The following is a 12,045-nucleotide window of genomic DNA, read 5'->3' on the forward strand; positions in this document are numbered from 1 at the left end:
TAGCTAAGACCCTCCATACCAGGCAACATCCTGGTAAACCTTCTCTGCACTCTCTCTAACGCCTCCACGTCCTTCTGGTAGTGCGGTGACCAGAACTGGACGCAGTACTCCAAATGTGGCCTAACCAGCGTTCTATACAGCTGCATCATCAGACTCCAGCTTTTATACTCTATACCCCATCCTATAAAGGCAAGCATACCATATGCCTTCTTCACCACCTTCTCCACCTGTGTTGCCACCTTCAAGGATTTGTGGACTTGCACACCTAGGTCCCTCTGTGTTTCTATACTCCTGATGACTCTGCCATTTATTGTATAACTCCTCCCTACATTATTTCTTCCAGAATGCATCACTTCGCATTTATCCGGATTAAACTCCATCTGCCACCTCTCCGCCCAATTTTCCAGCCTATCTATATCCTGCTGTATTGCCCGACAATGCTCTTCGCTATCCGCAAGTCAGCCATCAATGAGTCGGCAAGCGCCACAGTCTTTTGTAGGTCCAGCCTACCCTGTTCCAACAGTCGTTGTCGGATATAGTTTGACCTGATACCCGTGCCATAGGCATCTCTGATTAAATCCTCAGTGTTTTGGGCGGCTGTTACGGTCTTGCAGTTGCAGACCCTGCCAAGTGCTCGCAACGCACGCAGGAATTGATCACCCGATTCTCCTGGCTGTTGTCTGCGAGTAGCCAGAAGATGTCTGGCGTAGATTTCATTAGTCTGTTGTACTGGCCTTTTAAAAGTTCGATCGCATCCATGTAAGTTTCAGCGTCTCTAATCATCGAGAATACTTGATCGCTTACCCGGGTGTGGAGCACGTGTAGCTTGTCGGTTTCGGTCCGGACGACGGAGGAAGAGGTGAGGAAAGTTTAGAAACAGCGCAGCCAGTGATTGAAGCTGTTAGAGGCTCCTACAACTTGAGGATCCAATTCGAGTCTATCGGGTTTTAGTATCTGCTCCATCCCAAAACATTTGCTAATAAAATTGATGCACCATCAATCAAGCAACGACTAGTTTGTATGCAAGAACAAATAGACTTTTATTCGCAAAAGACTTGGAGCACACCCATGCCGATGAACTGGTCCAGACTGAGGCAGGGGGGTGGGGAGCAGTCGCCTTTATACCTAGACCAGGGGGGGAGGAGTCCCGGGCAGGGTCGGCAGGGACATGTCCAGGCACGTCACACACACAGGCAATAAGCTAACAGTGGTTTACCACACTCTCTCTCTGCGTCTCCCTCCCTCTCTCTCTCTCTCTCTCTGTCTCTGCAAAATAAGAGCCAGCTACTGGGTTCTGAGGAAAGGTAGAAAATTAAAGGACTACCTTATTCCCGCTTCACTGAACTCTCTCATTCACCAAACTCCAACTTAAACACCCTAATGCACACAAAACAGCACTTCGTGCAGACAAGGCGCCACTGAGGATGGCCTGTTTTCATGCCTTGCATTGTGGTTCCTGTAAAAAGATGTTAATGACAGCTCAAGAGGCAGTGGAAATACAATAAACAGATAACCTGTTGACAGTAATACCAAGTTCATTCCAAACAGCTTCTTGAGCTGATTCAGCACAGCAGAGCTTGCTATCAGCTTGCTAGATTTGATGATGTAGGTCACCAAGATTGTTAATTAGCACAGCGGTTTTCTAGAGTAACTGAGAAACAGAGAGGCTTGGGCAAGAACATCATGCACAAAATACATTTAGCAATCCTTCCAACCCATTGTACCTGCTGATTACACCAGTTACACCTTCTTCCAAATCATTTATAAATATCACAAATATATCTGCCAACTCCATCTGCCAACTCTCTGCCCAAGTCTCCAACTGATCTACATCCTGCTGTATCCTCTGATGGTCTTCATCGCTATCCGCAAATCCACCAACCTTTGTGTCGTCCGCAAACTTACTAATCAAACCAGTTACATTTTCTTCCAAATCATATATATATATATATATTACAAACAGCAAAGGTCCCAGCACTGATCCCTGAGGAACGCCACTTTTTACAGCACTCCATTCAGAAACGTACCCTTCCACTGCTACCCTCTGTCTTCTTTGACCAAGCCAGTTTTGTATCCACCTTGCCAGCTCACCTCTGATCCCATGCGACTTCACCTTCTGCACTAGTCTGCCATGAGGGACCTTGTCAAAGGCCTTACTGAAGTCCATGTAGACAACATCCATTGCCCTACCCTCATCAATCATCTTTGTCACTTCCTCGAAAAAACTCGATCAAGTTCGTGAGACATGACCTCCCCTTCACAAAACCATCTTTGTCTCAATAAGGTCGCCTCTCACTCTCCTGAACTCCAAGGCCCAACCTACTCAGCCTCTCCTCATGGGAAAATCCCTCCAGACCCAGAATCAACCGAGTGAACCGTCGTTGGATGGCTTCCAATACCAAAGAACAAACAAAGAACAAAGAACAATACAGCACAGGAACAGGCCCTTCGGCCCTCCAAGCCCAGTATATCTTCTCTTAGATTAAGGGGACCAACACTGTTCACAGTATTCCAGGTGTGATCTAACTAGTGCCTTGTATAATTTTAACTGCTGAACAGGGGAGGCGATGGCCTAGTGGTGTTATCAGCATTAGTACAGAAATGGTTTTGGGGAAATTGATGGGATTGAAGGTGGATAAATCTCCGGTCCTGATAATCTTCACCCCAGAGTACTTAAGGAAGTGTCCCTGGAAATAGATCCATTGGTGGTTATTTTCCAAAATATTTTGGACTCTAGCAACCCTCCAATCTGTAGGAAATATTCCAATGTAAGCCCGATATTCAAAAAGGGAGGTAGAGAGAAAACAGGGAACTATAGACCAATGAGCCTAACGTCGGTACTAACGTTGCTAGAGTCTATTATCAAGGATTTCATAACTGGGCATTTGGAAGGTAGTGGTTATAATCAGACAAAGTCAGCATGGATTTACAAAAGGGAAATCTTGCTTGACGAATCTATTGGAATTTTTTGATAATGTAACTAATAGATTTGACCAAGGAGAACCAGTGGATGTGGTTTATTTAGACTTTCAGAAGGCTTTCGACAAGATCTCACATAACAGACTACCATGTAAAGTTAAAGCACATGGGATTGCGGGTAATGTCTTGAGATGGATAGAAAGCTGGTTAGCAGATAAGAAGCAAAGAGTTGGCATAAATAGGTCTTTCTCTGATTGGCAGGCAGTGACTAGTGGGGTTCCGCAGGGATCTGTCTTGGACCCCAACTGTTCACATTATATATTAATGATTTGGAAGAGGGAACTGAATGTATTATCTCCAAATTTGCAACTGATGAAAAAGTTGGGTGGGAGGGTGAGCTGTGAGGAGGATGCAGAGATGCTTCAGCGTGATTTGGAGAGGCTGAGTGTGTGGACATTTGCATGGCAGATGCAGTATAATGTGGATAAATGTGAGGTTATCCACTTTGGTAGCAATAATAGGGAGACAGATTAATACTTGAATGGGTGTAAATTGAGAGAGGTGGATATTCAGCGAGACCTTAGTCTCCTCATGCATCAGTCATTGAAAGTAAGCGTGCAGGTACAGCAGGCAGTAAAGAAGGCAAATGGTATGTTGGCCTTCATAGCGAGAGGATTTGAGCATAGGGATAGGGATGTTTTGCTGCAATTGTATAGGGTGTTGGTGAGGCCACACCTGGAGTATTGTGTGCAGTTTTGGTGTTCTTATCAAAGCAAGGATGTCCTTGCTATAGAAGGAGTACAGTGAAGGTTTACCAGACTCATTCCTGGGATGGCAGGTCTGTCATATGAGTAGAGACTAAGTCGGTTAGGATTATATTTACTCGAGTTTAGATGAGTGAGAGGGGTCTCATAGAAACTTATAAATTCTAACAGGGTTAGACAGGGTAGATTCAGAAAGAATGTTCCCAATGGTGGGGGAATCCAGAATTAGGGTTCATTGTTTGAGGTTAAGGAGTAAACCTTTTCAGACTGAGATGAGGAGAAATTCCTTCACCCAGGGAATGGTGAATGTGTGGAATTCACTCCCACAGAATGTAGTTGAGGCCAAAACGTTGCCTGATTCCAAGAAGAAATTAGATATAGCTCCAGAGGCTAAAAGGATAAAGGTATATGGGGGAAGGGGGGATCAGAATATTAGAGTCATAGACGTGTACAGCATGGAAACAGGCCCTTCGGCCTAACTTGTCCATGCCGCCCAGTTTTTACCATTATGCCAGCCCCAATTGCCCACGTTTGGCTCATATCCCTTTATATTAATCTTACCCATGCAACTATCTAAACGCTTTTTAAAAGACAAAATTGTACCCGCCTCTACCACTACCTCTGGCCACTTGTTCCAGACACTCGCCACCCTCTGTGTGAAAAAAATTGCCCCTCTGGACTCTTTTGTATCTATCCCCTCTCACCTTAAACCTATGCCCTCTAGTTTTAGACTCCCTTACCTTTGGGAAAATATGTTGACTACTTTATCTATGCCCCTCATTATTTTATAGATCTCCATAAGATCACCTCTAAGCCTCCTACGCTCCAGGGAAAAAGTCCCAGTCTATCCAGCCTCTCTTTATAACTCAAACCATCAAGTCCCAGTAGCATCCTAGTAAATCTTTTTTGCACTCTTTCTAGTTTAACTTCTATAATAGGGTGACCAGAACTGTACACAGTATTCCAAGTGTGGCCTTACCAATGTCTTGTACAACTTCAACAAGATGTCCCAACTCCTGTATTCCGTGAAACTAAGCATGCCGAATGTCTTCTTCACCACTCTGTCCACCTGTGACTCCACTTTCAAGGAGCTCTGAACCTGTACCCCGAGATCTCTTTGCTCTATAACTCTCCCCAACATCGTACCATTAACTGAGTAAGTCCTGCCCTGGTTCAATCTACCAAAATGCATCACCTCGCATTTATCTAAATTAAACTCCATCTGCCATTCATCAGCCCACTGACCCAATTGATCAAGATCCCGTTGCAATCCGAGATAACCTTCTTCACTGTCCACTATGGCACCAATCTTGGTGTCACCTGCAGACTTACTAACCATGCCTCCTAAATTCTCATCCAAATCATTAATATAAATGACAAATAACAGTGGACCCAGCACTGATCCCTGTGGCACACCGCTGGTCACAGGCCTCCAATTTGAAAAACAACACTCTACAACCACCTTCAGTCTTCTGTCATCAAGCCAATTTTGTATCCATTTGGCTACCTCACCCTGGATCCCGTGAGATTTAACCTTATGCAACAATCTACCATGAGATATCTTTTCAAAGGCCTTGCTAAAGTCCATGTGGACAACATCAACTGCAGTGTCCTCATCTACCACCTTGGTTACCCCTTCAAAAAACTCAATCAAATTTGTGAGACATGGTTTTCCACTCTCAGAGCCATGCTGACTGTCCCGAATCAGTCCTTGCCTCTCTAAATACCTGTAGATCCTGTCTCTTACTTTTTAACAACTTACTAGAGACGTGAGGCTCACTGGCCTGTAGTTCCCAGGCTTTTCCCTGCAGCTCTTTTTAAACAAAGGCACAACATTTGCCACCCTCCATTCTTCAGGCACCTCACCCGTGACTATCGATGATTCAAATATCTCTGCTTGGGGACCCGCAATTTCCTCCCTAGCCTCCCACAATGTCCTGGGATACACTTCATCGGGTCCTCGGGATTTATCTACCTTGATGCGCTTTAAGACTTGCACCACCTCCTTCGCTGTTATATGTACACTCCTCAAGACATCTCTATTTATTTCCCCAAGTTCCCTAACACCCAGGCCTTTCTCAACAGTAAATACTGATGAGAAATATTCATTTAGGATCTTATTCATCTCTTGTGGATCCACATATAGATGACCTTGTTGATCCTTAAGAGGTCCTATTCTCTCCCTAGTTACTCTTTTGTTCTTTATGTATTTGTAGAAACTCTTTGGATTCTCCTTTGCCTTATCTATCAGAGCAACATCATGTCCCCTTTTTCCCTCCGGATTTCTCTCTTAACTCTACTCCTACACCCTCTATACTCTTCAAGGGATCCACTTGATCCCAGCTGCCTATGCATGTCATGTGCCTCTTTCTTCTTCTTGACCAGGGCCTCAATATCCTAAGTCATCCAGGGTTCCCTACTTCTACCAGTCTTACCCTTCACTCTAAAAGGAATGTGCTTACCCTGAACCCTGGTCAATACATTTCTGAAAGCCTCCCACTTACCAGATGTCGTTTTGCCTGCCAACATACTCCCCCCAATCAACTTTTGAAAGTTCCTGTCTAATACCATCAAGTGGTACCGCAAGCCCACAGATAACCTCATGATGCTCCACTTCTCCAGCTTCCACCCTAAACACGTTAAAGAAGCCATCCCCTACGGACAAGCCCTCCGTATACACAGGATCTGCTCAGATGAGGAGGAACGTGACAGACACCTACAGACGCTGCAAGACGCCCTCGTAAGAACAGGATATGGCGCTCATCTCATCGATCGACAGCTCCAAGGCGCCACAGCAAAAAACCCCACCGACCTCCTCAGAAGATAAACATGAGACACGGCGGACAGAGTGCCCGTCGTCATCTAGTACTTCCCGGGAGCGAAGAAGCTACGACATCTTCTCCGGAGCCTTCAACATGACATCGATGAAGACGAACATCTCGCCAAGGTCATCCCCACACCCCCACTACTTGTCTTCAAACAACCACGCAACCTCAAACAGACCATTGTCCACAGCAAACTACCCAGCCTTCAGGAGAACAGCGACCACGACACCACACAACCCTTCCACACCAAGACGTGCCGGATCATCGACATAGGTGCCATCATCTCATGTGAGAACACCATCCACCAGGTACAAAGTACATTCTCTTGTGACTCGGCCAACGTTGTCTACCTGATACGCTGCAGGAAAGGATATCCCGAGGCATGGTACATTGGTGAGATCATGCAGGCGCTATGACAAATGGCTGAATGAACACCGCTCGACAATCACCAGGCAGGAGTGTTCCCTTCCTGTCAGGGAACACTTTAGCAGTCAAGGGCATTCAGCCTCTGATCTTCGGGTAAGCATTCTCCAAAGCGGCCTTCACGACACACGACAATGCAGAATCGCCGAACAGAAACTGATAGCCAAGTTCCACACACGTGAGGACGGCCTCAACCAGGATCTTGGATTCATGTCACATTACCTGTAACACCCACAACTTGCCTGGGTTTGCAAGATCTTACTAACTGTCCTGGCTTGAGACAATTCACACCTCTTTAACCTGTACTTAGCCCTCACGCCACTTGCATTGTCTGCACCTGTAAAGACTTGATTACCTGTTAAGACTCGCATTCCAACCATTATCTTGTAATTGAGTTTTTGTCTATATATGCCCTGTTTGTGAATCAAATCCTGCACTCGCCTGATGAAGGGGCAGCACTCTGAAAGCTCGTGCTACCAAATAAACCTGTTGGACTTTAACCTGTGTTGTGAGAATTCTTACTAATACCATCAAAATTGGCCTTGCCCCAATTTAGAATTTTAACTTTTGGGCCAGGCCTATCATTCTCCATAGCTATTTGAAAACTAATGGAATTATGGTCACTGGTCCCAAAGTGATCCCTCACTACCTGGGTGTACAGGTACACAGGTCACTGAAAGTGGCAATGTAGGTGGAGGAGGTAGTCAAGAAGGCATATGGCATGCTTGCCTTCATCGGCCAGGATATTGAGTTTAAAAATTGACAAGTCTTGTTGCAACTTTATAGAACCTTAGTTAGGCCGCACTTGGAATATAGTGTTCAATTCTGGTCGCCACACTACCAGAAGGATGTGGAGGCTTTGGAGAGGGTACAGAAAGGATTTACCAGGATGTTGCCGGGTATGGAGGGCATCAGCTATGAAGAGAGGTTGGAGAAACTTGGTTTGTTCTCACTGAAACGACGGAGGTTGAGGGGCGACCTGACTGAAGTCTACAAGATTATGAGAGGCACGGACAGAGTGGATAGTCAGAAGCTTTTTCCCAGGGTGGAAGAGTCAATTACTAGGGGGCATAGGTTTAAGGGGCAAGGTTTAAAGGAGATGTACGAGGCAGATTTTTTACACAGAGTGGTGGGTGCCTGGAACTCATTGCCGGAGGAGGTAGTGGAAGCAGATACTTTTAAGGGGCATCTTGACAAGCACATGAATAGGTTGGGAATAGAGGGATATGGTCCCCTGAAGGGTAGGTGTTTTAGTTAAGTCGGGCAGCATGGTTGGTGCAGGCTTGGAGGGCCAAAGGGCCTGTTCCTGTGCTGTAATTTTCTTTGTTCTTTGTATTACTTCTGTCACCTGCCCTTCCTTATTTCCCAAGAGGAGGTCAGGTTTTGCCCTCTCTCTAGTCGGGCCATCCACATACTGAATGAGAAATTCCTACTGAATACACTCAACAAATTTCTCTCCATCCAACCCTCTAATACTACGGCTGTCCCAGTCAATGTTGGGAAAGTTAAAATCTCCAACTATTATCACCCTATTTTTCTTGGAGCTTTCTGTAATCTCCTTACATATTTGCTCCTCAATTTCCTGCTGACTATTTGGGGGCCTATAGTACAACCCTATCAAAGTGATTTCCCCCTCCTTATTTCTCAGTTCTACCCATATAGACTTAGTACGGCCGTGATGCTTTCCCTAATCAAAAGTGCAACTCCCTCTCTTCTCTTACCTCCTGTTCTATCTTTCCTATTGCATCTGTACCCTGGAACATTGAGCTGCCAGTCCTGTCCCTCCCTTAGCCATGTTTCAGTAATAGCTATAATATCCCAGTCCCAGATACCCATCTATGCCCTGAGTTCATCTGCCTTGCCTGTCAGGCCTCTTGCATTGAAATAAATGCAGTTTAATCTGGACTTCTCTTGCTCTCGGTCTTGCCTGACCTGTCTAGTACTAGGATTACTGACACTGCCTTTACTATTTAATGTGCTCTCTTTAACTTCCGTGTTGTCCTCAACCTTCTCCTCTGTCTCCCTACTGCTTTGGGTCCCACCCCCCTGCTAAACTATATTGAATTCTATGATCAGCCATGATCAAATTGAATGGCAGAGCAGGCTCAAAGGGCTGAATAGCCTATTCCTGCTTCTAGTTTCTATGTTTATATGTTTATCGTTGGACTATTAATCCACAAACTCAGCTAAAGTTCTGGGGATCCGGTTTCAAATCCCGCCACGGCAAATGGAGGAATTTGAATTCAATGAAAAGTGGAATTAAGAATCTACTGATGACCATGAAACATAGAATATAGAAAAAAATACAGCACAAACAGGCCCTTCGGCCCACAAGTTGCGCCGGTCATGTCCCTACCTACCTAGGCTTATATATAGGCTTACCTATAACCCTCAATCCTATTAAGTCCCATGTACTCATCCAGAAGTCTCTTAAAAGACCCTATCGAGTTTGCCTCCACCACCACTGACAGCAGTCGATTCCACTCACCCACCACCCTCTGAGTGAAAAATTTATCCCTGACATCACCTCTGTACCTACTCCCCAGCACCTTAAACCTATGTCCTCTTGTAGCAGCCATTTCAGCCCTGGGAAAAAGCCTCTGAGAATCCACCCGATCTATATCTCTCAACATCTTGTACACCTCTATCAGGTCACCTCTCATCCTTCGTCTCTCCAAGGAGAAAAGACCGAGTTCCCTCAGCCTATCCTCATAAGGCATGCCAACCAATCCAGGCAACATCCTTGTAAATCTTCTCTGCACCCTTTCAATCACTTCCACATCCCTCCTGTAATGAGGCAACCAGAACTGAGCACAGTACTCCAAGTGGGGTCTGACGAGGGTCTTATAAAGCTGCATCATTATCTCCCGACTCCTAAACTCAATCCCTCGATTGATGAAGGCCAGCACACCATACGCCTTCTTAACCACCTCCTCTACCTGCGAGGCTGATTTAAGAGTCCTATGGACCCGGAGCCCAAGGTCCTTCTGACCCTCTACACTGCTAAGAGCCTTACCTTGATATGATACTCCTTCATCCCATTTGACCGACCAAAATGGACCACTACACATTTATCCAGGTTGAAGTCCATCTGCCACTTCTCCGCCCAGTCTTGCATCCTATCTATGTCACGATGCAGCTTCTGACATCCCTCCAACCTATCCACAACACCACCAACCTTCATGTCATCGGCAAACTTACCAACCCATCCCTCCACTTCCTCATCCAGGTCATTTATGAAAATGACAAACACCAAGGGTCCCAAAACAGATCCCTGGGGCACTCCACTGGTGACCGACCTCCATTCAGAAAAAGACCCGTCTACAACCACTCTCTGCCTTCTCCAGGCAGCCAGTTCTGAATCCACAAGGCAACAGTCCCTTGGATCCCATGCCCTCTCACTTTCTCGAGAAGTCTTGCATGGGGGACCTTATTGAACGCCTTGCTGAAGTCCATGTAAACCACATCTACCGCTTTTCCTTCGTCAATGTGTTTAGTCACATTTTCAAAGAACTCCACCAGGTTCGTCAGGCACAATTTGCCTGTGACAAAGCCGTGCTGACTACTTTTGAGCACACTAAACTTTTCGAAATGTTCATAAATCCTGTCCCTCGGGATCTTCTCCATCATCAGGGGGGTTTAAACTAATTTATCAGGGGAGTGGGAAAAGGAGTTGTAGTCCAGAAGTCAGTGTTGAGGGTGGTGAGGTATTGGGGAAGGTATCAGGGTCAAGGGTGGGTACCGGTAGACAGGAAGGTGGGTTGAAGTGTGTCTACTTCAATGCAAGGAGCATCCGGAACAAGGTAGATGAACTTGGGGCGTGGATTGGTACTTGGGACTACAATGTTGTGGCCATTACGGAGACGTGGGTAGAACAAGGACAGGAATGGTTGTTGGACGTTCCAGGGTATAGATGTTTCAGTAAGTGTAGGGAAGCTGGTAAAAGAGGTGGAGGAGTAGCATTGTTAATCAAGGATAGTTTAACAGCTGCGGAAAGGCACTTCGAGGGGGATCTGCACACTGAGGTAATATGGGCTGAGGTTAGAAATAGGAAAGGAGCGGTCACGTTGTTAGGAGTTTACTATAGGCCCCCAAATAGTAATAGAGATGTGGAGGAAGAAATTGCTAAGCAGATTATGGATATGTGTGGGGGTCACAGGGTAGTTGTCATGGGGGACTTTAACTTTCCAAATATTGATTGGAACCTTTGTAGGTCAAATAGTTCGGATGGGGCAGTTTTTGTGCAGTGTGTGCAGGAGGGTTTCCTGACACAATGTGTGGATAGGCCGACAAGAGGTGAGGCCACATTGGATTTGGTACTGGGAAATGAACCGGGCCAAGTGTTAGATTTGGTTGTGGGAGAGCACTTTGGAGATAGTGACCACAATTCGGTGTCTTTTGTTATTGCAATGGAGAGGGAAAGGGCCGTACGGCAGGGCAAGGTTTACAATTGGGGGAGAGGTAATTATGATGCGATTATCTGGCTCTGATCTTCAGGTCGTCGTTGGCCTCTGGTATAGTACCAGAAGATTGGAGGTTAGCGAATGTTGTCCCATTGTTTAAGAAGGGGAACAGAGACTTCCCCGGGAATTATAGACCGGTGAGTCTCACTTCTGTTGTCGGCAAGATGTTGGAAAAAATTATAAGGGATAGGATTTATAGTTATTTGGAGAGTAATGAATTGATAGGTGATAGTCAGCATGGTTTTGTGGCAGGTAGGTCGTGCCTTACTAACCTTATTGAGTTTTTTGAGAAAGTGACCAAGGAGGTGGATGGGGGCAAGGCAGTGGACGTGGTATATATGGATTTTAGTAAGGCGTTTGATAAGGTTCACCATGGTAGGCTTCTGCAGAAAATGCAGATGTATGGGATTGGGGGTGATCTAGGAAATTGGATCAGGAATTGGCTAGCGGATAGGAAACAGAGGGTGGTGGTTGATAGTAAATATTCATCATGGAGTGCGGTTACAAGTGGTGTACCTCAGGGATCTGTTTTGGGGCCACTGCTGTTTGTAATATTTATTAATGATCTGGATGAGGGTATAGTTGGGTGGATTAGCAAATTTGCTGATGACACCAAAGTCGGTGGTGTGGTAGACAGTGAGGAAGGGTGTC

General features: G+C 45.7%; 1 protein-coding gene across 34 annotated transcripts in view; it reads left to right on the forward strand.

Annotated features, from left to right (window-relative positions):
- Positions 1 to 12,045, forward strand: part of LOC144491780 (6-phosphofructo-2-kinase/fructose-2,6-bisphosphatase 4) — a 275,487-nt gene that overhangs the window by 218,088 nt on the left and 45,354 nt on the right. For 9 of the 34 annotated variants that reach the window (XM_078210073.1, XM_078210074.1, XM_078210078.1 and 6 more), the window contains one exon: positions 6,306 to 7,424. The exons of the other annotated variants lie outside the window; for them this stretch is intronic. In XM_078210073.1, coding sequence (XP_078066199.1) covers positions 6,306 to 6,427 — 122 coding nt within the window. In that variant the 3' untranslated portion in view covers positions 6,428 to 7,424. Of the gene's footprint in view, positions 1 to 6,305; positions 7,425 to 12,045 lie in introns of those variants that run through there. 34 annotated transcript variants of the gene reach the window in all.

Source organism: Mustelus asterias, chromosome 3 (genome assembly GCF_964213995.1).
Source record: "Mustelus asterias chromosome 3, sMusAst1.hap1.1, whole genome shotgun sequence".
NCBI lineage: Eukaryota > Metazoa > Chordata > Chondrichthyes > Carcharhiniformes > Triakidae > Mustelus > Mustelus asterias.